The sequence below is a fragment of the Lacerta agilis genome, chromosome 1, assembly GCF_009819535.1.
Source record: "Lacerta agilis isolate rLacAgi1 chromosome 1, rLacAgi1.pri, whole genome shotgun sequence".
NCBI classification, from domain to species: Eukaryota; Metazoa; Chordata; class Lepidosauria; order Squamata; family Lacertidae; genus Lacerta; species Lacerta agilis.
In genome coordinates, this window is record NC_046312.1 from 1,461,376 (window position 1) to 1,486,424 (window position 25,049).

The 25,049-nt window shown below is 46.1% G+C and overlaps 1 protein-coding gene and 1 non-coding gene across 2 annotated transcripts; both read left to right on the plus strand.

The window, feature by feature from the left end:
* The first annotated feature begins 914 nt into the window (after positions 1-914).
* Positions 915-24,742, plus strand: PRPF39 (pre-mRNA processing factor 39). Its single transcript, XM_033157369.1, has 14 exons — positions 915-998; positions 5,382-5,748; positions 6,785-6,910; positions 7,574-7,692; positions 9,821-9,988; positions 11,122-11,287; positions 12,741-12,848; positions 18,061-18,225; positions 18,548-18,674; positions 20,097-20,365; positions 21,385-21,569; positions 21,979-22,053; positions 23,611-23,731; positions 24,060-24,742. Exons 2-14 carry the CDS (start codon positions 5,419-5,421, stop codon positions 24,114-24,116), a joined length of 2,016 nt encoding a protein of 671 aa, XP_033013260.1. The 5' UTR covers positions 915-998; positions 5,382-5,418; the 3' UTR covers positions 24,117-24,742.
* On the plus strand, positions 20,435-20,518 carry LOC117061590. Its single transcript, XR_004428105.1, has one exon. It is a non-coding gene; the product is annotated as a small nucleolar RNA SNORD127 (small nucleolar RNA).
* Positions 24,743-25,049: the final 307 nt, after the last annotated feature.

Sequence of the window (25,049 nt, forward strand, 5' to 3'; positions counted from 1 at the left end):
CAATAAAGCGAGATGAGCGCCGAAACCTGAGAGTCGTTCGAGACTGTGGACTTAACTGTCAGGGGTAAAGGTAAAGGGACCCCTGACAGTTAAGTTTGTCCGCAGACAGCTTCCGGGTCATGTGGCCAGCATGACTAAGCCGCTTCTGGTGAACCAGAGCAGCACACGGAAACGCCATTTACCTACTACCGTAGGTTGGCAGGAGAACTGTCAGGGGTACCTTTATTTTAGCCATAAGCCGCCTTCAGACCCCGTCAGGGGGAAAGATGGGATGGAAATACAATACCGTAAACAAGCTATAGCTTAAGGCCCCACTCTTGGGAGCCCCCCAAAAAATTAAAGGAAAAAAACTTGGATGTACATACCCAAAATATAAGATAAAAACCAAATAAAATAAAACCTACATACAGCAACTGTGGAAAATGGCTTTAGATACCTATTGGGTCCATAAATTACCATATAGCATATATTCAACTCAAAAAAGCAAGAATTTGTTGTTGACAAAGGACAGCTGGACATATAAAGGGACTCAGGAGCTGAGGGCCGCATCAACAGGAACAAAAAAATACATATAATAAATGCTCTGCATCTTATCGGGCTCTTTTGGGGGAGTCCTGTCCTGCCGTGGGAAGAGAGCAGAGTGGGAGAGAGGAAAACTCTGCACAAGCTCAAAGGCACGCTTCTCCCGCCCCGCCCCCTTAGAACGAGGCGGCCTGCGAAGCCACGTTGGAAAATTACGCATCCGGAGCCCCGCCTTCTCCGCCTCTCCGGCGCATGCGCTGCCCAGCGGCCCCGCCTCCTCCCTCGCGCGCCTGCGCCGCTTCTTTCCCGCCGACAGGGCCGCAGGTCAGCTCGGAGCGAGGCCTGAGGCCCGTGGCGCCTGCGCAGTGCGGCCTCTCAGCCAGTCCGTCAGCCAGGCGGCCTAGAGGAGGAGGAGGAGGAGGAGGAGGCGACCGCGCGGCCGACCGGGCCCCATGGCAGAGAGCGCGCCGGGCCAGGTGGGAGCCCCGGAGGAGGAGGAGGAGGGTCGGGGGGGGGGGGACGACGAGAAGAAGGCGGGAAAGCGGCGGTAGAGGCGGAGGCCCCGCTCGGTCTCCTGAGGGGAGGCGCCGCCTTCCCTTTCCCGCCTCACGCGACGGGATCCGGCCTCGGCGGGGCGGGATGGGACGGGGCGCGCAAATGCTCCCTCGCGGGTCGGGGGCCTTGACCCACACTCCCCCCCTCAGGGTCACCGCCTCCCTCCGGGGGGGGGCCAGACCGAAGAAAATAAGGGGGGGGGAGGCAGGTGAGCCCCGCCCCATCTGCCGTGTCACGTGACGCGTTTGGAAGGCCGGGCCCGCCTGCCTCGTGGGGGGGGGGGAAGGCGGCCACCTCCTGAGGTGTTTCCATTTGGGGTCCGGAGGGGAGCGAGGGGCCACTGACTTCCGGGGGACTTGGAACGAGGCCTTGGGGGCCTTTGCGGCCTTCCTCCTCCTCCTCCTCCTCCTCCTGGTGGCCGAAACAGTCTCCCCATCCCATTGATAAAGGAAAAATTCCGAAGGTTTTGCTTGGACAAAACGAGGCACAGGCAAGGAGTTGGAGCAAAACAGCAGCCAGTAGGCTTGGCCTTTATTGTGAGGCGGGAAAGGATCAGCGACTCTCCCCCCCCCCCCGCCAGCATCCTGCGACCCGAGCCGGGATTCGAACCCAGGTCCTGGCCTGGCGCTCTGACCACTGGGCCATCCGTGCCTCTTCCCCCCCCCGGGGGGGAGGCGCTTAGGGCGGTGGGGTTGGGGGCGAGGGAGGGTAGCAGCCCCACCATGGGGGGGGGAGGAGTTGGAAGCAAATATCCAGAGACCAGCGTTAGGCAGATCAGCTGTTTTTCATGGCACGTAGTAGGTTTCGCGTTTCTCTCTCAATCTATGACAAGGGCTTTCTGGGGGGAAAGTTGTTTGCATTGAAGAGATAGATAATCATTTTATTCTAGCTTGTTTCGTTTCGCTTGTATTTAGTAAACTTTGGAACAGTCTAAGTCTTCTGATTTGAACTTGCCACATTTTCATTCTTACTACGGTCATACCTCTAGTTACGATAGCTGCGGGTTGCATTCGCCACGGGATACGAACACGCCAAGCGCAGAACGCCAGATCTCACTTTGCGCATGCGCAGAAGCGCCAAATCGTGCCACACACATGCACAGACGCTGCACTTCATGTTGCGTTCTGCTCATGTTGCGAATGGGGCTCCGGAACGGATCCCGTTCACAACCAGAGGTACCGCTGTATTGTACTCAGTGAAATAGAAAATACTCCATAGAAAAATAAAGCGCTGGGAAATGTTCTGCCCCACACCACAACTTTTAATCAATTACGAAAATCCAAAACTATTTTGGTAGCTGGATATTTTGTTAGTCTTGCTCCTGCTATGGAATAAGCCACCTGGGGGTGTGTGAAGATTTACCTCCTTAATTGTTTTGGTGGAAGACTTTCTTGTCATTGGCTGCTGTTCATTTAGGGCTGTGGCTTAATTGCTGCTATTCTTTGTTTTTTTATGGGTGGGTTTAAGTGTGTGGACGTTTTATGCTCTTTGTTTTGAGAGTCGTATTGAGCATTTTTAATTTTACATACTTGTGTTCTGACTGACGGTCGAATAAATTATTATTGAATTGAATTGAATTTTACATACTCTCCTTTCACCCTAAGGGCCTGGGGTGTGTCACACCGTTAAACTAAAATACATTAAAAACAGTTTAAAACAAATTGCAATTGCAAAAGTAGGGTGGGTCCTAAAAACAGAGTAAGCCCGCAATTTACAAGGGGTTACATTCCGGGAAGTGTGCCTAAAGCTAAAATTGGGTTGGGTGTAATGTCAGGTGGGGTTGCTAGAGCATTTTTTTTCCTGGATGCCCACCCCCTTAGTGCCCAGTTTTTCAATTCTAACAGTTATTTTGCTAAGCACAAAGCTGAATGTGCACAGGTTAAATGCGCACAGGTTGTGTGCTAGAACAGGCACGAGTGTGCAAATGCACTCCTGGCCACTGCAGAAAGCTGGGCATGCAGACTCAGGGCTACATCTAGGACCACACCCAAATTTGTGTTGTGGTTGAAACTTTAATTTTCTTCATCACTGTCCCAACCCCTGGAAAAAAATCTGTAATTATGTAATTGCTTTTCATTTTATTCTGAAAGTATTAATTAAGCTGCATTTCTCATGTAGAGATGCTGGGAACTGATTTTTCCTGTCTTGGTTATAGAAGTGTTGTGATTGATGATAATAATAATATAATAATTTATTATTTGTACCCCGCCCATCAGCCTTGATTACAGGTTGTTAATTGTTACCCTCTTGCTCATAAGCAGTACGGGAGAATACCCACATCAAGGCCTGACGCTCATTTCTCCTAGCTTGATTAAATTACTGTATGTGGGCAAGGCTTGTTGCTCTTCTCTCAAGCCTTTGGCCTTCCAAAGTTGGGGATTATCACAGAGGTGGTGACGCATGACTCAGGGATGCGATGGGATGGGTTTTTTGCAACACACTCTAATTGCACGCTGGGGAAGCCAATTTGCCAAGGTAGGCACCCCATTTTGCTTTAATAGCTATTATGGTTTTGGAGATTTGGGGTTTAGATGGTTGCAGATTGTCTGACTGTGCAGGGAATAGGGAGGGCCTCTCTGACTGGCATTTCAGTGCACAGCTCTTGGAACCCTTTTCTTAGGTGAGAGTACTGAGAGCATTTGGGCTGCCTTGCAAAGGAAGTGTGGGAGATGGGCTGGCTAGAAGCATTTGTGCCTGTTGTTACTTGCTTGTGTTCAAGGGTTGGTGGGAGCTCGCTCTTTTTGGCTGGTCTTCCAGAGTAGGGAATGTGATTGTTGTGTGCTTTGGAGGGTTTATGGGGAAAGTAACAGCTGGGGCAAGCTGCTCCAGGGTATGTGGATGTGGGATTCAGTTTGCAGGAAATTCAGGAATTGAGCAGGAGGAAAGATGAATCTTCAAAGGGCGAGTCAGAAACATCAGGAAGAATTTTCTGATAGTAAGAGCTGTTTGACAGTGGAATGGTCTCCATCGGAAGGTGGTGGACTCCCCTTCCTTGGAGGCTTTTAAGAAGAGGTTTGGGTGGCCCTCTGTCAGGGATGCTTTAACTTAGATTCCTGCATTGCAGGTGGTTGGACAAGATGACCCTCAGGGTCCCTTCTAACTCTACAGTTCTATGAATCTATGATGCTATTTATCTTGTGGGGCTTGAGTTGGATTTTCCGGCTCCTCTACAGCTGGTGGTCTGTCCCCCATACCTGCCTGCCCCCTGTCCCCCCAAAACAGTACTTGTGTCTTGTCAGGTTTCAACCTCAATCTGTTAGCCGCCTTTTGGAGGCCTGCCACTTATCTTTGATGGGTGTGTGTATAAAGGAAAGGCCATGCGGCTGATAAAGTCCCAGCTGTTGGAATGAAGGATAGTTAGGCCAGCCAAGAGCTCAGATGATAGTACTGTAACAGTATTTCATTATTAACAGCATTTAATAATACAGAAGACTACCTTATAGCTATCAGGTATTTTAGGTATTTCTTCAGGATATGAAACAATTCAAATAAATTTACTTTACTTTCTAGTAAGTTATGTACGCTAAGGTTTGGGCTGCAGTGGCATTTTCCAGTTTTTTTTTTTTAACTGCTAAACTAGGAGAGCTGGGATTTAAGGTAGGAGCACCAAACTTTTTTTAGAGCTGCTTTGCTAAGAACTGCTGCTTTGTTTCTATCGGTATTGAGTGCACACCTTCCTCGGATTCTGGTTGGTTGCCTTTGGATGCCTATATGTGTGCGCTTGCTTTGTCAATCCCTTCCTGCTCTCTGCCTCCCCCACCTGCCCTCACCTTCAGATTTATTTGAGAAGTGCAGGTACATTGGGTGGTATTCAACCAAAAGTTTTACTCCAAGAAGGCCCATTGAAATTAATGAACCTACCCTAGTCAAGTTCCTTAATGTCAGTGGGTCTACTCTGAGTAATATCACCCACTGTTTACAAATTGGGGACAGTTCTTAAAGTAATTATCTTTAGCCAGTAATTTGGTTTTGGTCCTCAACTTCTGCCTTGCTTTGGGCTTCCTTTCTTCTGATGCCAGAGGAGAGAGTCTTATAAATGTTTGCTTCTCACTCAATACTTGACAAACCCATTGACTGGGAGAACCAAATTTCAGAACTGTAAATCAGTTTTAACTCTGATAGCTAGGATTGTATCCCATTCCAGCCACTGATACTCAGTGTGTTTTGGTGCTAGTCTCATTCATTCATCCTTTGTTCTTCAGTATTTTTATTTCCCCTGGTGAAAATGTATAGTGTCAGCTGCCCTTGTTTTAGGAATCTTAGCCTCAGCAGATGATGACGATGATGATTTTCCACTTCAACAGGTTATTTTCTAACAGAACAAGAGGAGTGTCTGTCGCTATGCAGAGTTCAGATCATAAGGACGACAACAGTAACTTGAAAAGCGAGAGCATGGGCAAGGACACTGATGCCAAGAGTGAGCAACCAGCTGACTTCAGCACGGAGATCATGAGTGTCACGGAGATGGAGCAGTCCCCTGACAACTCTCCTGGCGACAATACTCTGGAAGAAACTACCCAGGATAGTGAAATGGCAGACAATGAAGCTGCAAAGACTGATGACCCTGAACCTTCATTCCCTCCCGAGTTTGAAAAATTCTGGAAGGTGGTTGAAACTAATCCACAAGATTTCACAGGCTGGGTCTATCTCCTGCAGTATGTAGAACAAGAGGTAAGCAAGTGGTTTGTCTTTTTCTCTCCAGTGTCCTCTTTCAAATGGGCAGCGCTTCAATACGTCAGCACTGATTTTGATATTTCAAGCATTGCCGTAATCCCCAAAGTGTTCCTAGCATGCAGTGAAATAAACAGGATTTTAAAGTAAAGGATATATTAAAGCACCTGATGGAAATAACTGGTCACCATCGGCTGGCTCAAATGTCTTCCAACATTGTCAGGGAGATACTTGTGTTTGGGGGTTTTCACAACAACTGGGGAGGTCCCTCTGCATGCCTAGGCTGTTCTAAATTAGACAAATTAGAAACCTATTTGCAGCAGACTGTAAATTCTTGGACAGCAGTTCTTGAACTTAGTTTTTTTTGGATCGTTGAATAACAGTTTTTGTTCAACAAATTAAACCTATATAACTCATATGGTCCAGCCCTTTGAAAAGAATAGTTCTGGTTCTTTAATGCAAATAGTTCTGGTTCTTTAATGTAAATCCTAATTTTGCAGACTGACTAAAGTACTTCTTGAAAGGTTTTTTTATTATCCCAAAGGCTAACTTTGTGAGAGGTATCCCTTTCATTTTGGTGGTTTTCACCTGTTGAAAGCATTCATTAAAATGTTGGTTTTCCATTGCTGGCCAGGATTTTGAGCATGTTGTGGAAGAGCATTCCAGAGTTGAGGGGTAGTGATTGTGTATGCCTGCCTTTGTGCCGTTACTCCACGGATTCTGCTCATTAATTAAATACTGTACTAGGAAGATTCTTGGCTATTTCTTTATAAGATGGTTGTGAAATCCAGAGGAGGTTGTGATTTCTAAGGTTTGCAGGCCTTCAACTTTTCCTCCAGCCTTTTCTTTTGTTGTGCAAGGATGAAGAATGCCCAGGCAAGCAGCCCCTGTTGGTTGGCTCTTTTAAAAGAAGTGATATTGTTCTGGATTTGGGGAGGCCTCACTTTTGACAGAACTTCCTCCTCATAATGTGTGGAATGACCTATGCAATGTCGTAAGACCTCTGAAACTGAGCTGTGTGTTTCCCTCCCCCCAGAACCATTTACTAGCTGCCAGAAAAGCCTTCGACAGCTTTTTTGCACACTACCCATATTGCTACGGCTATTGGAAAAAATATGCAGACCTTGAGAAGCGGCACAGCAACATGAAGCAGTCGGACGAGGTATGTAGGCCGTGGGTTTCAGCTGTTGCTCTTGGGTCCTGTGAGCCAAACGCCAACCAAACCACAGAAAGTAACTCTTTGGCTGCCAGTACCTTCCACTCTTGGTGCAGGGCTTTCTGTTTGCGCTTGTCCCTCTTTGCGGCACTCGGAGCTAATATCTTCTCTCTTTGTTGGCAGGTGCGTTAAACCTCTACTACAGTTTGTCAAGCTTTGCAGTGCAAGCGTCTGCATTACACTGCAGCTTAACAAGTAGGGCAGGGCTTTTCTGTCACTTACGTTATACATTTATTATTATTATTTCACAAAATTCGAACACTGTGGTTGGTTTTGCTGGTCACCATTGCTACATCTTATTGCATTTTTGGTCAGACGCTGTCATTGGTGCTCTAAAGGGTCTGTGCCCTATGGTCTGTACCCCAAAGCCTGCCCACACAGCCTGGTCAGATGCAGGGACTGCTGCGCTTTGAAGATCAAGACTCCGCACGTGGAGATCAGAGCATTGCCATGTTCTAGCCAACCTCCACCCAATGGTAATGGTAGATTATTTAAACAAAATTCCAGTACATTAGTATTTCTTAAGGTTCACCGGATAACACAGTGTTGCCTCTCTCTTGCGACCTAAGTAAGGATTCGAAAAATAGCCTTTTGGTGTTCTCTTTTTAGGTATATCGAAGGGGACTCCAGGCAATACCTCTTAGTGTTGATCTCTGGATCCATTACATAAACTTCCTCAAAGAGACGCTGGATCCCAGTGATCCTGAAACTGTTGGGACCATTAGGGGGTAAGTTGTTTGCAAAAACAATCCAATATAAACACCCTGTGGGGGGGGGGGTGGAGTTTTGCTTAGAGCTGTGCTCAGTCATGTGAAAAACAGCCTTCTCATTTTCCACCTGAGTGGAATCCCTGTTGAACAGAGGGCAGGCACGCTGCTTCTGCTATCCAAGCTCCTGAAGTAGACCATTGGGGTGTGAAATTGAAAATGTTTTTGTTGCCAAAAGGACTCTTCTGAACTGGTCTTGGGAGACCTGGATGTAGACCTCTGCTCAGCCTGCAACCCTCAGCTTGTAATGTATTTGAGTTAACAGCAGTTGGGGTGGAGAAACTTCCTTAAGGGACACATTCCTCTAAGGGTCATACGCCTTGCATGCCATTATGCCGGGCAGCACCCCGTGCTCATTAATTCACACATACACCCAAAGAGGTTTGTTTTGTTTGGGTTCTTGTTTTGATTATGCATTTTGTGTCTTTATCTTGCATTTGTATGCTATGAACTGCCCTGAGATCTACAGATAAAAGGTGGTATACAAATTTAATTAATTAATAGTAGTAGTAGTAATTTCCTGCCCACATGCCACACCCCATTCATTCATATTGTCTCTACCTTGCACTGAGGGGGAAGACTCCCCCCCCAAATGCAAATTGCATGCATCAGGACACTCCAGGCATTAGGAGTGGAAGCTTTATCCCTTTGTCCCCTGCTGCAGGGGGGTAGTCCCATTGGAATGAAAGGGAAATCGTCACCCACTCTGCCCCCCCCCCATGCAAACTACTGATACAGGGATCTGTTTGGGGCTGCAACCCAAGGGAATGGGGAAAGGATTAAAGCCTTGTTGTTTCCCATGACAAAGTCCTGATCTGGATTAGATCTGCATTGCAGGTGGTTGGACTAGATGACCCCCCCCCCCAGGGGCCCTTCCAAGTCTACGATTCCACGAAAGAAATACTGGTTAATAATCTAGATGCCTGCCACTTGCTGCATTTCTGTGCTGGCTGGAGCAGAAGAGAAGCCCTTCCATCTGCAGCCAGCATGGAATCCTCACTGGCCAGATGGAGTCTGCAGGGCAGAGGTTCCCCATCCCTGCCTTGAATTGAGGGAGGGGCCAACAATGATTAAAACGCTTTATAGGCATGTTTTGTAAATTTTAAAAAATGGCTCACACGGAATATTTTCTGGCATTGCATGGTGATAACCCTGATCGGCTTCTGAGTCATCACAAATTTCATTCTTTTCAACAAGAGGGTGTGGAAGTCGGCCTTTAATACCTTCTCCCAATTTGGTTAATGAGATGATTTCTGTGTTCACATTTTTCACTAGTTGCTGTTAAAGCCAGTTTGTCAACTGGACAATTCAGTCAAATTGAAATAAACTTTCATGTCACCACATCCTTAGTCTAGCAGTCTATTTGAGGGTGTTGAAGAAAGGGTGTTGTTTCAAAAGAGTGAGGGAGCTTTTTGTTAAATTTTACATTGATTTCTCTTCACATCTTAAAATTTTTACATTGTCACTGATGGAAGGAAAACCCTTTTGATATTTTTCATCAGTTCAGGAATTGGGGGGCATAGAATATTACAGAAATGGCATCTGAGCCAAAATGGCCTAAGAAATGAACAGTATCAAATTATATCAGTGCAGTCAGATTTAAAAGGCTGATGATGACTGTTTTCAGATAAACCATGGTTTTGCAAAGTGTGAGCAAGCCCAGTTTCTCCCTTCGCTTTCCCCTCTTCCCCATCGGAGCCTGGAAAGTTTGGTTTAGTGTCCCAGGTCCAGTCTCCAATGCCATCTCCAGGCAGGGCTGGGAACAGCTCTCTGAAACCATGGAGAGCCATAGCCAATTCTTGTGAACAGTGCTGGGCTAGATGGACCAGGAGGCGGATTTGGCATAAAGCAGCTTCCATTTGTTCATTTAATTAATTTCCATCCCACCCTTCATCTGAAGACCACAGGGTGATTCACAATTATTCCTAAGACAGAGAATTTCGGGTGCTATTTTAAGCAGCCAATGAGTCCATGACTTTGCCATGTTTTATCTTTTATTGAGTGGGAGAAACTCTAGCCATCTGAGCAGGATCTGTGCTCAGGACTAATGAAGTATTTCCATGATGACATAAATTGTCTTACCTCCCAGGACCTACGAACACGCAGTCTTGGCTGCAGGGACAGATTTCCGCTCTGACAAACTCTGGGAAATGTATATAAACTGGGAAAATGAACAGGCTAACCTGAGAGCAGTGACTGCCGTATTTGACCGCATTCTTGGGATTCCCACCCAGCTTTACAGCCATCATTTCCAAAGGTAAGGAGGTCGTTATGGTTGGGTTAGTGTTACACTTCTGGTTTCTGTATTGTCCTATTGTTGCAACACTGAAAAGCCTTGAAATTGTTTTAAACAAATGCATTGTTAGTTGCATGTGTGTTCTGCTTGTATTCTAAAGGAGGAAATTGAGACAACGTTACACCTGAGCAATGTAACTGTGAAAATGTCATGTGTAATGGAGCATCTAATAATTTTAAGCACTTTATACATGGCATTCATTATGATGATGAGCACTTATAAATGTTCTGACGGGCATGTATTCTCTGCTAGGTAGCATAATTTTATCTTAAAAAAAAAAAATCCTTCCAGTAGCACCTTAGAGACCAACTAAGTTTGTTCTTGGTATGAACTTTCGTGTGCCTGCACACTTCTTCAGGTGCATGCTTCACATGCACCTGAAGAAGTGAGCTTGGTACGAAAGCTCATACCAAGAACAAACTTAGTTGGTCTCTAAGGTGCTACTGGAAGGAATTTTTTAATTATTATTTTGTTTTGACTATGGCAGACCAACACGGCTACCTACCTGTAACTACAGTATAATTTTATCTGTCCCAGAGAAATAGCTTGGCATCTGTAAGAGCAGTTCAGCCATGGAAAGCCCTGGTAAGTCCTCATAGGGTGCCGAATCTTCTCCTTGGGCACAGAGCTTTGCTGTGTCGTGTTGTCTGTGAGCTGGTTGATGGGCACAAACTGGATGTCAATTTCTGAAATGTTTCCCAGGGGTTAAATTCCTGAATTTCTGAGTAACTGCAAGTGTGAAATAGAGAAGCAGGGGTGGCTTTCTGAGTTATTTGTGGTAATGCAGCTGAGCTTCAGGGCTTCTTTTTGGGAGATGAATAAGCACATAACAGGCAACTTAACATCTTATGTTAGTGTTTTGTTTTTTTGTAATATGTGATTATAAAGAAGAGCTGCAAGGGTCAAGGCAACCAGATGAAATGAGTGAAGGTGTTTCTGGAAAGCAAGGCCAGCTAGTTGCTTATTAAAAAATAACAAATGCAACACTTGCTGCCTAGGTTCTTCCTAGAGCAGTTTGGTTGTGGGGAAGAGCTGTTCCAGTTTCATCTTAGAACAGTCCACAAATTCATTCTCATTCTCTCTCTCGACTGTAGGTTCAAAGAGCATGTCCAGAATAACCTGCCCCGGGACCTTCTTACTACTGAACAGTTTATCCAACTGCGCAGAGAACTCGCTTCTTCCAATAGCCATAATGGGGAGGAGGCCCCCCCTGGAGATGACCTCCCTTCTGGAACTGAAGATATAACTGACCCTGCTAAGGTAACTGTGCGTAGCTTGCCCTGTTTTTTCTCTGGGTTAATAACAGCAGTTTTGCATAGGCCTAATTTATTCAGCTGCTCATAAAACGCCTGGAGCTTTTGCTGACTAGAGCTCTTTGCAAGCACATTCAGAAGCCGGGCGTGTCTGCGTTTGGGGTCAGGTTTCCGCATTTGCCAGCTGCCGTCATTTGCTTCCTGCTTTTTAAAGTTATTCCCTGCCTTGTCCATTGCCCATAGCAGCTCTCCATATCCCTGTCCTAGTTTTAGCACATGTGCTTCCGAAGCCTTTCTTCTTGATTCTGGTTAGAGCAGAGCCTGAACTGACGCAGGATCTGACCTTTAGCATATATTTATACAAGTACTTTGCGGGCAGGGTCTACCAGTTTTTGGCCAGCGTTGCTGTTGAGGCAGATTGGTGGTCAACAGCAAACCCCCTTCCTCATTTCCCCACTTTTTTCTGGCTTGGTCTCCATTTCTCTCTAAATGTCTTTAGGTGGCAATATCCATACCCCTCCTTCCTGCCTTTCCTCAGCAAGGAGGGTTCTGTTATGGCTTCCTAAGTACCCTGACAATGTAGCTACAAGACATGTCCTATGGAAGCTTTTGCCAATTTTACTGTACAACCTTTATATACTTTTATGAAAAACAGATCATAAATACTTGAATAAACAGATAAAGCCCCACCTGACTCCCGGCTGAGGAGGTGGATGGATCACCCTGCAGCTGTTGGGACAATTCCAGCTCAGCTCTGCAGCTTCAGAGTTAAGGGGAAGGCTGGCTACCTGTCACAGGAGGCAGCACCTCAGGCAGCAGAAATGCTGAAGCCTGTTAGCCGTTCCCTTCACCAAAATTTGGAAATGCTAGAGTTCCTTCTTTCAAAAGATGGGGATAAGGAGAGCTGTCACTCCGTGTATTTGAGACAGCAGATCTGTGGCAGGGCCTATGAAGCATAGCGAGCAGGAGAAGTGCCGTGCAGCGTGCTCCCTACCCCTTTGTGTGGGTGTTGAGAAGAAAGAAGGATCTATAAGCAGCTGCCAGACCTATAGACCAATGATCCCTCTAGCTCAGTATTACCAAATCTGACTGGCAAGAACTCTCCCAAGATTCTCAACCAGAGGTCTTTCCCTGTTGCTGTAGATGGACATAACGAATGTGGCACCTTGAATTTGGAAAACTTGAATTCTACCCTTGAGTTAGGTACTTGTTCTGCTCCTTCACTGTGGTCAGACCAGAGGTTTGTCCTTAAGAATTGGATTCTGCAGATCGCAGGTGATGTGCTGGCAGTAAAGAGTCCAAGGATATAACATTTCAAAGTCCCAGCCGGGCAGATTTTTTGTTTCCCCTCTTGAGCACTGTGTGTGTGCTTCAGAAGGAACATTCTGAAGCTCACTGCCTCATAAAAGTGTATCTGTTTCTGGATTTTGTCAAACCCTTTCCTTTCTGTATTTGTTTAGCTAATCACTGAAATAGAAAACATGCGGCACAGAATCATTGAGATTCATCAAGAAATGTTCAATCACAATGAGCATGAAGTCAGCAAGAGGTGGACCTTTGAGGAAGGGGTAAGTTCCTTTGTATAACATGCTTTTGAAATTCAGTGGAGGAGGAGGCAGCAGCAGCAGCAGCAGCAGCAGCCGCTTTGGACTTCCATGGAGAAGCTGTTTTTGGCATTTGTGGGTCATGTCCAAAGCAGCCTTGTAGTTGAGGGGCACAAACTTGCCTTTTGAGCTGCCATCTGGTTTCACAAACTTCATCCACAAGACTTGCTAAGCTTCAGTCCTGCTGTTCTTCTTATGTTTGCTAAGTTATTTGTACAGTGAAATAATGGCTTGTCTAAACAAAAATGTTTTTAGCAAGCACCAAAAAGAGTACAGTGAAGGTGCCTGCCCAATGTCAATAGGCAGGGAGTCCCTAAGTGTAGGTGCTGCCACACTAAAAGATTGACTTCTTACGTATTTCGGACAAGTATTACATGGCACCTGTGAACAGTGCCAGTTCTGCAGATGGAGGCAGTCAAGTGGTCTTGCAAGTAAACTGATCTCAAGCTGCCAAGATAAGGGTTACACCTTGAATCTGACCCTGTAGCAGATTGGTAATTGGTGCAGATCTCCGAGTCAGAGGTATTACTTACTCAGAGTGACAATTCTACACAGAGGTGCTGTTGCATCAACTTCTGAAGGCAGCAGCAGCATTTTCTATAGTTGCCTTACGGGAACTTTCCCTGTTTCCCTGTCTACTGTTTGTAGGCAGGCCCCCTCAGTGATGAAAGAAGACTTGTTTGATCCCTCAGATAGTGCATGCCCGACAAACTTGAGATTGCAGCCTTATCTCTTGCTTTCATTTGGAATTTCATGTGCATTGTTTGCTTTCTTGCCCTCAGGATTGCTATAGATGTGTGATGTGTAGTATGTAATTTTGGAGTCATTTCATTTAGCAGTTTAAACCGTTAATGCCAGGCTGTGATGGATACAATGCATTTTAATCACATCTCATCCACACTCAGCTTGGGGGGTGGGGGAGAACGGACTCTTGTGCCGCCTCTTAACATGTTTCTTTCTGACTGTGTTAGGCAGCATGTGTAAGTGTCCATCTGCTTATTTTGCCTAAATGACTCAAAAAGAAAGCTTTCTCCACAAAGCAGCTACTTAAGGAGAGTTACTCTTAAAGAAGAGAGTTAAGGTTTCTCTCCTAAAAGACTTTAGGTTTAGCTGTACTAAAAGCTAGCTTTAAAAATATTTGCTTCTCTTAATATCAAAGGTGCCAAATTCAGGAGCTTGACATTAGCCAAAGATTATTTCTTCACTGTAAGGGCCAGTAACAGTGTTCTCACCTGATCTCCACTTGGCTTAGTTTGCATAAAGAGAAAACGAACTGTCTCCTTCTGTGACAAATAACTGCAAAGTGCTGTTTTGAGTAAATCCACAACCTCTTGACTGCTGGGTGTGGTAGGTCATCAGTATTGCTAGGCAGGGGCCCTGACTTGAAAGCAGCAGAATGTAGTGACTCCCTGCCTGGAGGGTTAGCCACCAGGAGCCCAGGGCAGCCAAGGGCTTCCTACCCTTAAGCTGACTTCAAGCGGAGTTAAGGTTTATCATAACATTTTGCATAGAGCTTGTCTGTGGCAGCGGCTTTTGGAGCTCCACCTTGGAGGAAGAGGTGAGTGAAATGGGATGTGTTGCAATCTGTCAAGGCCACCCAACTTGGGCAGGTCCTAAAGCAAATTCATACTCTGTAGATAAAGATAATCCTGAGTAACTCGGGTGTGGCTCCACATCCCTTTGTATTCCACTCAGCTTCTGCTGCGGTCACCAGACTTTAATTAATAGCTTTGCATTTGACTGGGAGTATTTCGAATATTAGATACACATTTAATGGGTAAAAGTGCAAGTTTTCTGTTGAATCCAAATGGCAGAGGGATGTACCTGTAAAGTATAGCTTTTTCATCCTTAATACAATTTAAAAAAATAATAATCCAGAGGGATTGTTGTGTTAGTATATTGCCACAAAAACAGCACAGACTCTTCTTGCATCTTGAATTGCGGTTCCAGATGTTCAGTTAAGCTTTTCTAATCCTACCCTTCCCCAATGGTGTTCAGGGCAGGCCATGCAGCTTCTCCTAGCAAGTTAGACTAAGGCAGGGGTGGAGATGTTGTTGATCTCTGGCTCGTATCGGCCCAGCCAGCATCGCCTCTGTAGTCCACCAATACCTGAAGGGGCAACAGGTTAGCCACCCACGGGCTAAGAGTGTGTGACTTGCTTGGAGTTGCCCTGTGAGTCTCGTGGTTTCAGTTTTTTGATGGCACTTGTATACACCTTCATGGCTGAGCAGGGTTTGCAACTGGGGTTCCCTATTTTGAGATTCAACACAGTGCATTTTTTGGAGTCTGCACTACACTTCACTGATTGCTCATTTAATTTAAAATTTGTGGACTGCTTTTCTAGAAGGTGCAAATCAGAGTGTGAAAAGACCAATGAAAATCATTGAAGTCAAATTCCCTGTTAACATAATTCATATATTTTCATTGCAACAATAAACACCAAATGGCTGCTATAACAAAAGCATAGTAGTTTGTGATTACATGTTGCGTCTTTTTGGCTTGCGAATGCCTGGTATACTTCCAGGTTTTGCCGTGCGCAGAAGCGTTCTGTGTGCTTCGCACATGCTCAGAAGCGCTCTTATTGTGCTGCATGCATGCGCAGCAGCGGCACTCTAGTTCCTGACTTTTTGGGGTGCAAATGGCACCCTGGAACGTATTGAGTCCATAACTAGAGGTACCACTGTATACTCTCTGGGAGCGACACCTGAAATCTTGGGGCCTACAGTTCTCATGCCTCTTGGACTACAGAATTATCTGCTTGGAGGCAAGCTGAGCACCTGTGAAATTAATTGATTTCTGTATACATGTAAGGATTCATAAGTCAGGTCACTTGCTTGATGTCTTCAGTACCCCAGCTTTTCTGGAAGCAGGGTCTGGTGGTTGCTGGGCAGAGCACTTTCCCCCTGTGAGATACGATGTAAGGGCACAGTCCAGCCACTGTGTCCCAAGACGGATGCCAACCAAAGCTCTCTCCCTTTGAAGCCATAAACACCAATAGCAAATTCCTTTACTGTTGCTTCAAATGTAAAAATTTGCCACAAAATAAAAATTAATTGTATTGCTTACAGTGGTGACCATATGTGAACAATAGGCAGTTTTCCTATTGCATTCCCCCTTGCAAGCAGCGCAAAGTGGCCAGAGTTCAGCACAGAGTTAGGCAGGCATGCTTAAGCCAGGCTTTGCTGGGCTGATGAGGGCAACATGTGGCACTATTGTGAAAAGATCTGCACTGGCTGCCCATCTGCTGCTAAGCCAGGTTCAAGGCCCTTGAGCAACTTGGGTCCAGGGCACCGGTGGAGTTGCCTGAATCCTTATATCTCATCTCAATCACCGAGAAGATATTTAGTGGCGCTGCTGATTATCCCCCAAGTTGGAGAAGGCTCCAGTATTATTGGCCTGGTCTTGAGGAATGCTTTTCCAGCAGAGATTCAGCCGGTAGTTTTTGTATTAATTTTGAAATGTTCATTGCAAACTTTCCTATTCCCCCACCTAATGTGGACAGTTAAAGAAAAAAATAATTTCTGCTACAGTTAGCCAGTGATCTGTGATTTTTTTGTAGTTTTTTTGTAGTTTTGTAATGCTCTGCTATTTATATTTTTAATCAAATTGCAGCATTTTTATAAATGTAATGAGATGTGTGGGACTTCTTACCAACACTACTGCTTCTGTTCAGGGTGTTTGCTTGTCCATAGGCTCCAAAGAACATGGGGTGTAGGAGAGATGAGATCCGATCTCTGTTGGATACTCTTAATTGGCTTAATAGCATCTCAGGATTTCAGAGTCAAGTGGTTTTTTAGGTGTGGCCATTAAAGAAGCAAAAAATCATAAAGTGTGATAGATCTCCAGATACCCACGTTCTGCTTGCTGTACCCTTCTAACTTAGTGTCTGAGCGGTTGATTTTTTTAAAGTCCCACGATCCTGTTTCCTCCGTCTCACTCAGCGGTGCTCTTCTCTAAGGCAGGGGCATCTGGTCCAGCATTCCCCCCCCCCCACTGGTGTCCAGCCAGACATCTCCAGAAAGTCCATAAGTGCAGCTTGAAGGGTGTGACTTCCTAGCAGTACAGAACATTTACAAGCTGGAGTGGCTTAGGAGTGCTCCTTTAGAACCCATAGGGTGCTTAGAAAAGAAGAATGCTTTGGCCCAAATCTGAGCAAAGGTTGTATTTTGATAAATTGGGGAGGGCTTTTGGGCAAAGCCCCCCTCCTGGTGGCCATGAGATGAGAAGACAGGTCCTTTTGGATTGGTGACGATTCAAGAGTAGGAGGCAAAGGGGTACCAATCCGTGGGCAACTCTTACAATGCAGGGAGGTAAGAAGTTGGGTTCCTGAATGGCTTGAGGGTTGGGGAATCAGAATCATAGAATCCTAGAGTTGGAAGAGACCACAAGGGCCATCCAGTCCAACCCCCTGCCAAGCAGGAAACACCATCAAAGTGTTGGAGTTAAGGCTGGAAACCAAAGTGGGTTGCAAAGAGCTCCAAAAAGATTTCTCCAAAGTCAGTGAATGAGCAACGGAATGGCAAATGAGAATCAGCCGAAGTGTAAAGATGCACATGGGGCACAATGAGCAGATTATACTCGCTAAGAGAACCGTAGAGGAGGACCAGGTTTGGCAACAAGAAGCAATGGAAAGAGGGATCTTGCCATCGCATCCTACTTGGAATGAAGACATCTGTTTGGCCACCTTTGATCCATGATGATTCTTCTTGGACCCAAGAGTTCTGGGCCTGATCTTTGTTAGGTCTTTCTGTACAGGGAACTTGCCAGCTTGGTCGGCTGATCTTGAAACTACATTTCAGGGGAAGGTATAGGGCTGATCACACATGAATCCATGTATAAAGTAATGTGTGGAAGGAGCAACAGTATTATTCTGGAGGGCTGTCCCCCACTTGTGGAGGGTCTTCAAACTTGTGAATGTCTTTCATGCATGCCCAAGCTGGGCACATGGAGGCCTTGTTCACAGGTTTGGAAAAAGGTAGGGGGAATAATGTGATCCACCTCTCTCCTCCGCATTCACTTGTGTATGGATGTGTTGATTCTGAGTAGGCCTTGGCTTAGATAGCAGCAGGTTCCGGTTTCTCGTGTGCTTGGTGGGATTAAGTGGCAGATGAAATTTGTTTTGTTGCCATTGTAAAACTAGTTTACTTTCCATTCCCTGGGTTCTCCTCCATTTCAGATAAAACGACCTTATTTTCACGTTAAACCTCTGGAGAAAACTCAGCTGAAGAACTGGAAGGAGTACTTGGACTTTGAGATTGAAAACGGGACTCATGAGCGAGTGGTGGTCCTCTTTGAGCGTTGTGTGATCTCCTGTGCCCTCTATGAGGAGTTTTGGATCAAGGTACGGGGCGTGTCTCCCACGCACAGCTCTCAGCCTTTGCAAACATTGATGATCAGTGACTAACCTTCTGTACTCTTGTTTGAATGTTGTTCATGTATAACTATATCTGTTGCATTAGGAGATGGTCTGCTTGCAACCAGATTTGACAGCTGCATATGCCAACTTCGTTGCCTCTCTTCGTCCCTCCTTACAGAAACTAGTCTAATGGTTCAATAAAGGTGCTGAATGGGTTTAAACACAAGAATTTTATAGTTCTCTCAAGTATTTAGCAGCCCAGAGTAAGCTGTGAATTGTTCAGTCTCTGCTCTGTCTTCAAATGCAGTATGCCAAGTATATGGAGAACCACAGCATCGAAGGAGTGAGGCACGTCTACAGCCGGGCCTGCACGATACACCTCTCCAAGAAGCCGATGGTGCACTTGCTCTGGGCAGCCTTTGAAGAACAGCAAGGTGAGTGAGGAGCCCACAGCGGGGAACAGCCAGGTCTCCTAGAGGAAGGAATGGGGAGCAGAGCCATTCTGCCCCTTCAGCCAAACAAAACGGCAGGCTCTTGGAGGCTCACCACTCAGTCAGTCATTTTCTCTACAAACTTAAGTGCCACCTTGTAAGCCACTCCGTGAAGAAGACTATAACAAGAATAAAAGCAAATGAGGATACATGCAGTTTTTATCCTCGCCACAGGTTAAGAATAAATGTAAATGGTCGTAGACCATATGGAGACACACATCTCCATATTCCAGTATTTTGATCATTTGGCAGCCTTGGAAAGGTTGCTCATCCGTGGATCAAGCATCCACTGCAAATTCTGGAGAAGTGAATGAGGCCCTGTAAACACTGGTAGTGGGGAACATCTTGAGGGCTCGGGTCTTCTGCTTGGGACAGTGATTGGCAGCTCAGTCCTGACTGAAAGACCAGTGCTGTACAGAGGATCCAAGGAGCTGCTTAACGCCACATCCCTGCTGTAACACTGTTGACCCCCCCCCTCTCCTAGGAGCAGCACTTTTTAGGGTCTTTTTCCGGTATCCCTGTGGGGATTACATGCCTACAAAATAGGAACACTTGCCGTTTTCCTCTAACCTCACCTTGCAGTCTGTGCTACCGTTGTTGCTTCTCTGAATTTGCTGCAGAGCCTGGTTGGAAGAATAGATTATGCAGGTGGTGAATTTTAGCAAAGTTTGTGACTATTGGCTTGCAGTAAAATGTAGATGAGGGTGTATGTAAGTGTCTGTGCCTTCTATCTGAAGTTGAGGATCTTTTCCAGGACATTGCAGAATCTGTGCATGGAATCTGCTGGGTGTGTGCATACGAAGACACTTGCCACCCATTACGACTGTAATCAGTCCTCCTTGCAGGCAGACTCCTGTTTTTATCAGTCTCCTCTCAACCTCCGCACATATGAGAGCACGCCCTGCTTCTCTCCACGACGAGTGCCAGAGGGCTTGGCAAGAGGCAGAGGAATGTCTCCTGCTGCTTAGAAGCCACTTCCGCTATTCCCTCCTTGAAACTGCACCACAAAGGACACTCTTGAGGAGGGGGGGGGGCTGTGTGTGCTGCTGGACAACTGATGGGCTTATTTATGAGCACCTGTGCATTTATTCACTTTGTACATTCCAGTTTCTCTGTTTGGTGTGAAGGAGACATTCAGTGGTGGGTTGTCGCTTCCTACTTCTCAGGAAGGCGGGAATCAAGTGACCTGAACAAAGTCTGGTGCTTGAAGCCCCCACCTCCCTTTCATGCCCACCTGAAACTTAACTCAGTTAGATGAAGGGGGAAGGGTAAAGCAAAAACTGATATTTGGGTACCTGACCGGGAGTTGTGCAGGAGGACCAGCTAGGTGCCATTCCACACCCACACGTTTCCCCTTGCTTTTAGGGAATATCAATGAAGCCCGAAGAATTCTGAAGACCTTCGAGGAGAACGTTTCAGGGCTGGCCATGATCCGCCTGCGGAGAGTGAGCTTGGAGCGGAGGCATGGGAACATGGAGGAGGCTGAGCACCTGCTCCAGGAAGCTGTGAAGAACGCCAAGTCCAGCTACGAAGCCTCCTTCTTTGCGGTCAAGCTCGCTCGGCACCTTTTCAAAATCCAGAAGAACCTCCCCAAAGCCAGGAAAGTTATTCTGGATGCCATCGACAGAGACAGAGTAGGTAGCTCTCGGAGGAGAGTTAACTGGGCCCCTTCCTTGCCACCTCTGCCAAGGGGCTTTCATGCCTGGCAACAGTGATGACGACTCTTGACTCTGCAATGCATGTTGCTGCAACTTGGAGACACCAGTCCCTCTAAACTGATGTTGCCAGGCTTCCCTTCCCTACACACCCCGCCCCAAACTCCAGGCTTCCCACCAGAGCAGAGCTAGCTTAGCGTGGCAGCGTCTGGGGTGCCAGATCCAGGGTTGCAGGCTCTCTCACTTCCCCCAGTTCCTGGGCCATACATGTAGATGCGTTTACAGAAGAATCAATGAGAGACATTTAAATGGGAAAGGAGCCCCATACCTCATGGCAGAAGACCCTTCTCAGTACTGGCTTAAGGCAGCGGCAGCATGGGGCACTCCAAAGTTCTGCGCGTTACAAATACACATATTTATGTTGGATTCCATAAGAAACACATGGAGGTGCACTCACTAAAATTCATTTTTTCAAGGCATTGAGATCCGGTGCATGTCTCTAGGCAAGCAAAAGTTTTTCCTCCTCAGGAAGGTAGCAGCCCCTCCCTAACCCCCTGCAAGACTTTTGTGCCTTGATTGGGTCAGGAGGTGGACGGATAATTCTGGTGGTCTAAGATGCCCCTGGATGATACCGTGAATCCCTGAGAACGCAGAGAAGTCTGGCGCCCATGGGGTTCTTGGTTTGCTGGGTGTCCACTTCCTGAGAGGATCTTGTGCGTGGCTTAATTGAGCCATCTGATTCTTGGAAGTGCAGTTGCAAATTAGTCCCGGCATGAAAACATTTCTGCAAGAGGTAGTTCTGAGAGGAAGAGGTCTTACATGCACAGCTTACTCCCCCTGCACCCAAGCATAGGCTCCACCGCTGACATACCATTCGAACACTCTCCCTCCCTCCTGTCATTTCAATGTATTTAACTGCCTCGTCATTGCAGTTGTAATAATTTGTGTGCTTCTCTTGAATATTGTAATCTGAATGTTTCTGTATTTAATTTGCCTAGGATAACCCCAAACTCTATCTCAACTTGCTGGAAATAGAGTACAATGGAGACCTTAAACAAAATGAAGAGAACATCATTGCGTGTTTTGACAAAGCGATCAGTGGCACGTTGGCTATAAAAATGAGGATTATATTTTCTCAGCGAAAGGTGGAATTCCTTGAAGATTTTGGTCTGGATGTGAACAAGTGAGGTTTTACATGTGCTTAACCTGGCCTTAGGTGAACTGGATAGTATCTGAGCCCATTTTAATGCCTATTAATGGCATGTACGCTGCAGGCAAAGTTCAGGAGGGTTGATGAGAGGCCATTATTTGTAGGAAACTGTTCTTCCTGCTAAAGGTTGCAGAAATTCTGGCCCTGGGAGTAAGTGGGGTTCTCTCTTCACTGATGCCAACTTCAGTAGAGGATTTAAACTACTGTGATCCAGTTCACAAACTTGAAGGCGGCTTAGTTTTCCTTTACATTCGGGGTTGGATCACAGCTGAGTTTTGGGTGCAAAAAGCAGCTTTCAAAATGGAAATGTTTGTGCATCCTGCACTGATGAGCAGAAGGCCCTAACCTGCAGCCTGTTTTTTCTCCCCTCTCCTCCTTGCAGGCTTATGGATGCCTATGAAGAGCATCAATCCCTTCTGAAGGAGCAAGAGACTTTGAAGAGGAAAGCAGAAAATGGGTATGGACTGTCTCGTTTAGCAGAGAGCAGTGATGGCATTAAGACTTGGCTGCAAAAGTGTATCAGGGCTACCTACTCCAAACCATACATTTTGGTTCACCCAATATGACCCTGTTTCTTTGGGGTGGGGTGGGGGAGAGAGAGACAGACAGACAGACGGCCAGGGTGGAAGCTCCTTTCCCAGATGTGCTAAAGAGTTTTTCTGAAAAAGCTGCCTCTGCATGGAGGTGGGCAGTCTGAGGTAGCAGTGCCTCAGGATTACCATCTCTGAGAATTATGACAAAGTTTGGCTAAGAGCTTAGCAAGTATAAGTTTAGGATTTCTTTTCTTTTTGCATGCCCCTTGACAGTCGAGAATGATGCGCCTCATGTTTAATTGCAAGCACTGGAGAGCAAATGGCATTTAATTATTTGGATGTCAGTCTTTGGTTTAAAAAACTTGCAAGGTAGCACACAACAGTAAAAAGACACCCCCCCCCCCAAAAAAAAACACCCACATAAATTAATATAATTAGCTAATCAGAATCAGAAAAAACAACAACTGAACAATAAAAGGAGATAATCAGTAGCTTGAAGGCCTGAGCAAATAAAAAGGTATTTGCCTGGCATTGGCAAGACACCAGATTTGGTGCCAGGTGAGCCGTGCTGGGCTTGAGGGTATTCCACATGTTGGATGTTGCAGCCAGAAAGCCCCTCACTGATCACCACCTTCCTATTTTCAAAAGGTTTGGGGTGGGGATTGTTGAGGAGGGTTTAGATCATGGGTAGGCAAACTAAGGCCCAGGGGCTGGATCCGGCCCAATCGCCTTCTCAATCCGGCCTGCGGATGGTCCAGGAATCCGTGTTTTTACACGAGTAGAATGTGTGCTTTTATTTAAAATGCATCTCTGGGTTATTTGTGAGGCATAGGAATTTGTTCATTTCTTTTTTCAAAATATAGTCCGGGCCTCCATAAGGTCTGAGGGACAGTGGACCGGCCCCCTGCTGAAAAAGTTTGCTGACCCCTAGCTTAGATGCTGGGCATAATATTGGAAAAGGCAGTCAGTCCTTTTAGAACCGAGGAATAAGATATAACGAATACTTTTGTAAACGGCTTAGAGGTTTTCTTACAATCAAGTGCTATATAAATTTGGTTAAATAAAGGGAATATTTCAGAGCAGAGAGGCAAGTGCAGTATCTCAAAGGGGAGGGATCTGGATCCCTTCCTGAAGTAGGGTTGAGGGGAACAGAGATGTTTTGTTCTCTCTCCCCCCCCCCCCAAAAAAAAGACAGGTGAGTTGTCCTGCTCTTACCAAGTGGGCCACCATTTGTTGTTCCCTAGAGGGTGGGGAGGTGACAGAAAGGGAGTTGGGGGTGTCAGAAGCCCCCTCCTCCACCAACTCCTTACCATTGTGGAATATTGCCCTGGTCGACCGTTAGGCAGTGGTGTTAAGATTCTAGGCAAAGCACACCCAGCAAGTTGAGGACTTGCTAGCTAGCTACCTGCTGCTGGTGACTTTTCCATCTCTGGGCCCTCTGCTCTGTCGAATAACAGCAGCGCATTTGTTGCGTCTTGCAGCTGTGAAGAGCCAGATGAGAAGCGAGCGCAGGGTGACGAGGCAGCTCTGGCATCTGGGCAGATGGCGGATGGAGACATGCAAGCCAACCAGGCTGCCTACAATTACAACGCTTGGTACCAGGTGAGCAGCAGATACGTGGGAAGTTTCCAGGCTCCTCTTTGCCACGCAACCCCTCCCAAACTAAAGCTCTGCCATGACAGGGACCCTGGCTTTAGAAATGCTAAGGGCCTCTGTACCTGAAATAAGGATTTTGCAAAGGTAGGGCGGTGGCGGTCAGCCTCAGTATCTATTGCAACGGTTTCCCTTTGACAGCTCCCAGGTCTCACTTTGATGGCTCTGTTGCAGTGATGGAGCTGTTTAGCTCTTGGCCCCTTTACACAGTTATGCACAAGTGTGGAGTGCACAAAAAGTTTGCTAACCCATCTCCCCATTTTGCTTCCTCCTCTAGTACAACTACCCAAATGCATGGAATTATGGACAATACTATCAGACCTCTTCAACCTGAGCAGAAGAACAATTTGAGCAGAAATGGGGTGTGAAAGTGGTTTTGGAATAGGGATGTGAACAGTCAGTCACACAATCCTTTTGTGTTTTCTGCATGTGCGGTGAACTGATGTCCACAGGGTTCTTGTGACAAATTCTTGTATTAATTGGTATCTTGCTGTATACATAGTTTTATCAGGATTTTGGCTTTCCTGTTACAAAAAATTCAGAGAAATTACATAGACAAGTCCATAACATCTATTGAATGCTGGCCAGTGTCAGCTCTCAGCAATGATCTGAAGGCGGCTAGAACAGGTTCGCGCCACTCCAGGAAATAGCGCTCTATGTGAGTTTCCTGCTCCTGTCCCCGAAAAAGTTTCAAATCTACACCCTCATCCAGGTCTGTTTTGGCTCTGAGTTTACAGTTGCAGCATCCAAAAAAAGAGAGATTTTTAAAATATATATATATATATGGGTGGGTGGGACTACATAATGTGGAAGGGCATCTTTTGGATTTAAAGAAGTGACAAATGAAGTGTGTTGCTAGAACCATGCTGTGTTTGGGGTGGGTTTTGTATTGAATTTTCATGTATAAGTTTAGAAAGGTTTGTTTAAAATGTCCTTTTTTAATAAAATTGTGCAAATTGAGCTTCTAGTTTCTCTTTTGGTCCTGAACAGTATCACAGTTGTCAAATACACTACCTAGTAACACTTGAGAGGCTTGAAAGCTTCTACAGTGCAAGAATGTTTTTTTTTTTCCTCTCATGAGAGAGCTAGAGTCTACACTAGTAATAGCTGGAGATCAGCAGCCAGTGCTAATTGGGCTCTTGTCCCCTCCGTCAACCTGATTTTCAGAAGTGTTCCCTGCCCCATAGCAGAAAAAGTGGCTGCCTTGAATAGTCTCTAACTGTAGGGGCCTCCTCAAAGCTTGTGAAAGGAGGACCTCTTCAAATGT

Coding starts and splice junctions, on each gene's coding strand:
- PRPF39 (XM_033157369.1), top strand. CDS start 5,419: ATGCAGAGTTCAGATCATAAGGACGACAACAGTAACTTGAAAAGCGAG. Junction 9,989..11,121: donor TACAGCCATCATTTCCAAAG/GTAAGGAGGTCG, acceptor TCTCGACTGTAG/GTTCAAAGAGCATGTCCAGA. Junction 22,054..23,610: donor AAGAGGAAAGCAGAAAATGG/GTATGGACTGTC, acceptor TGCGTCTTGCAG/CTGTGAAGAGCCAGATGAGA.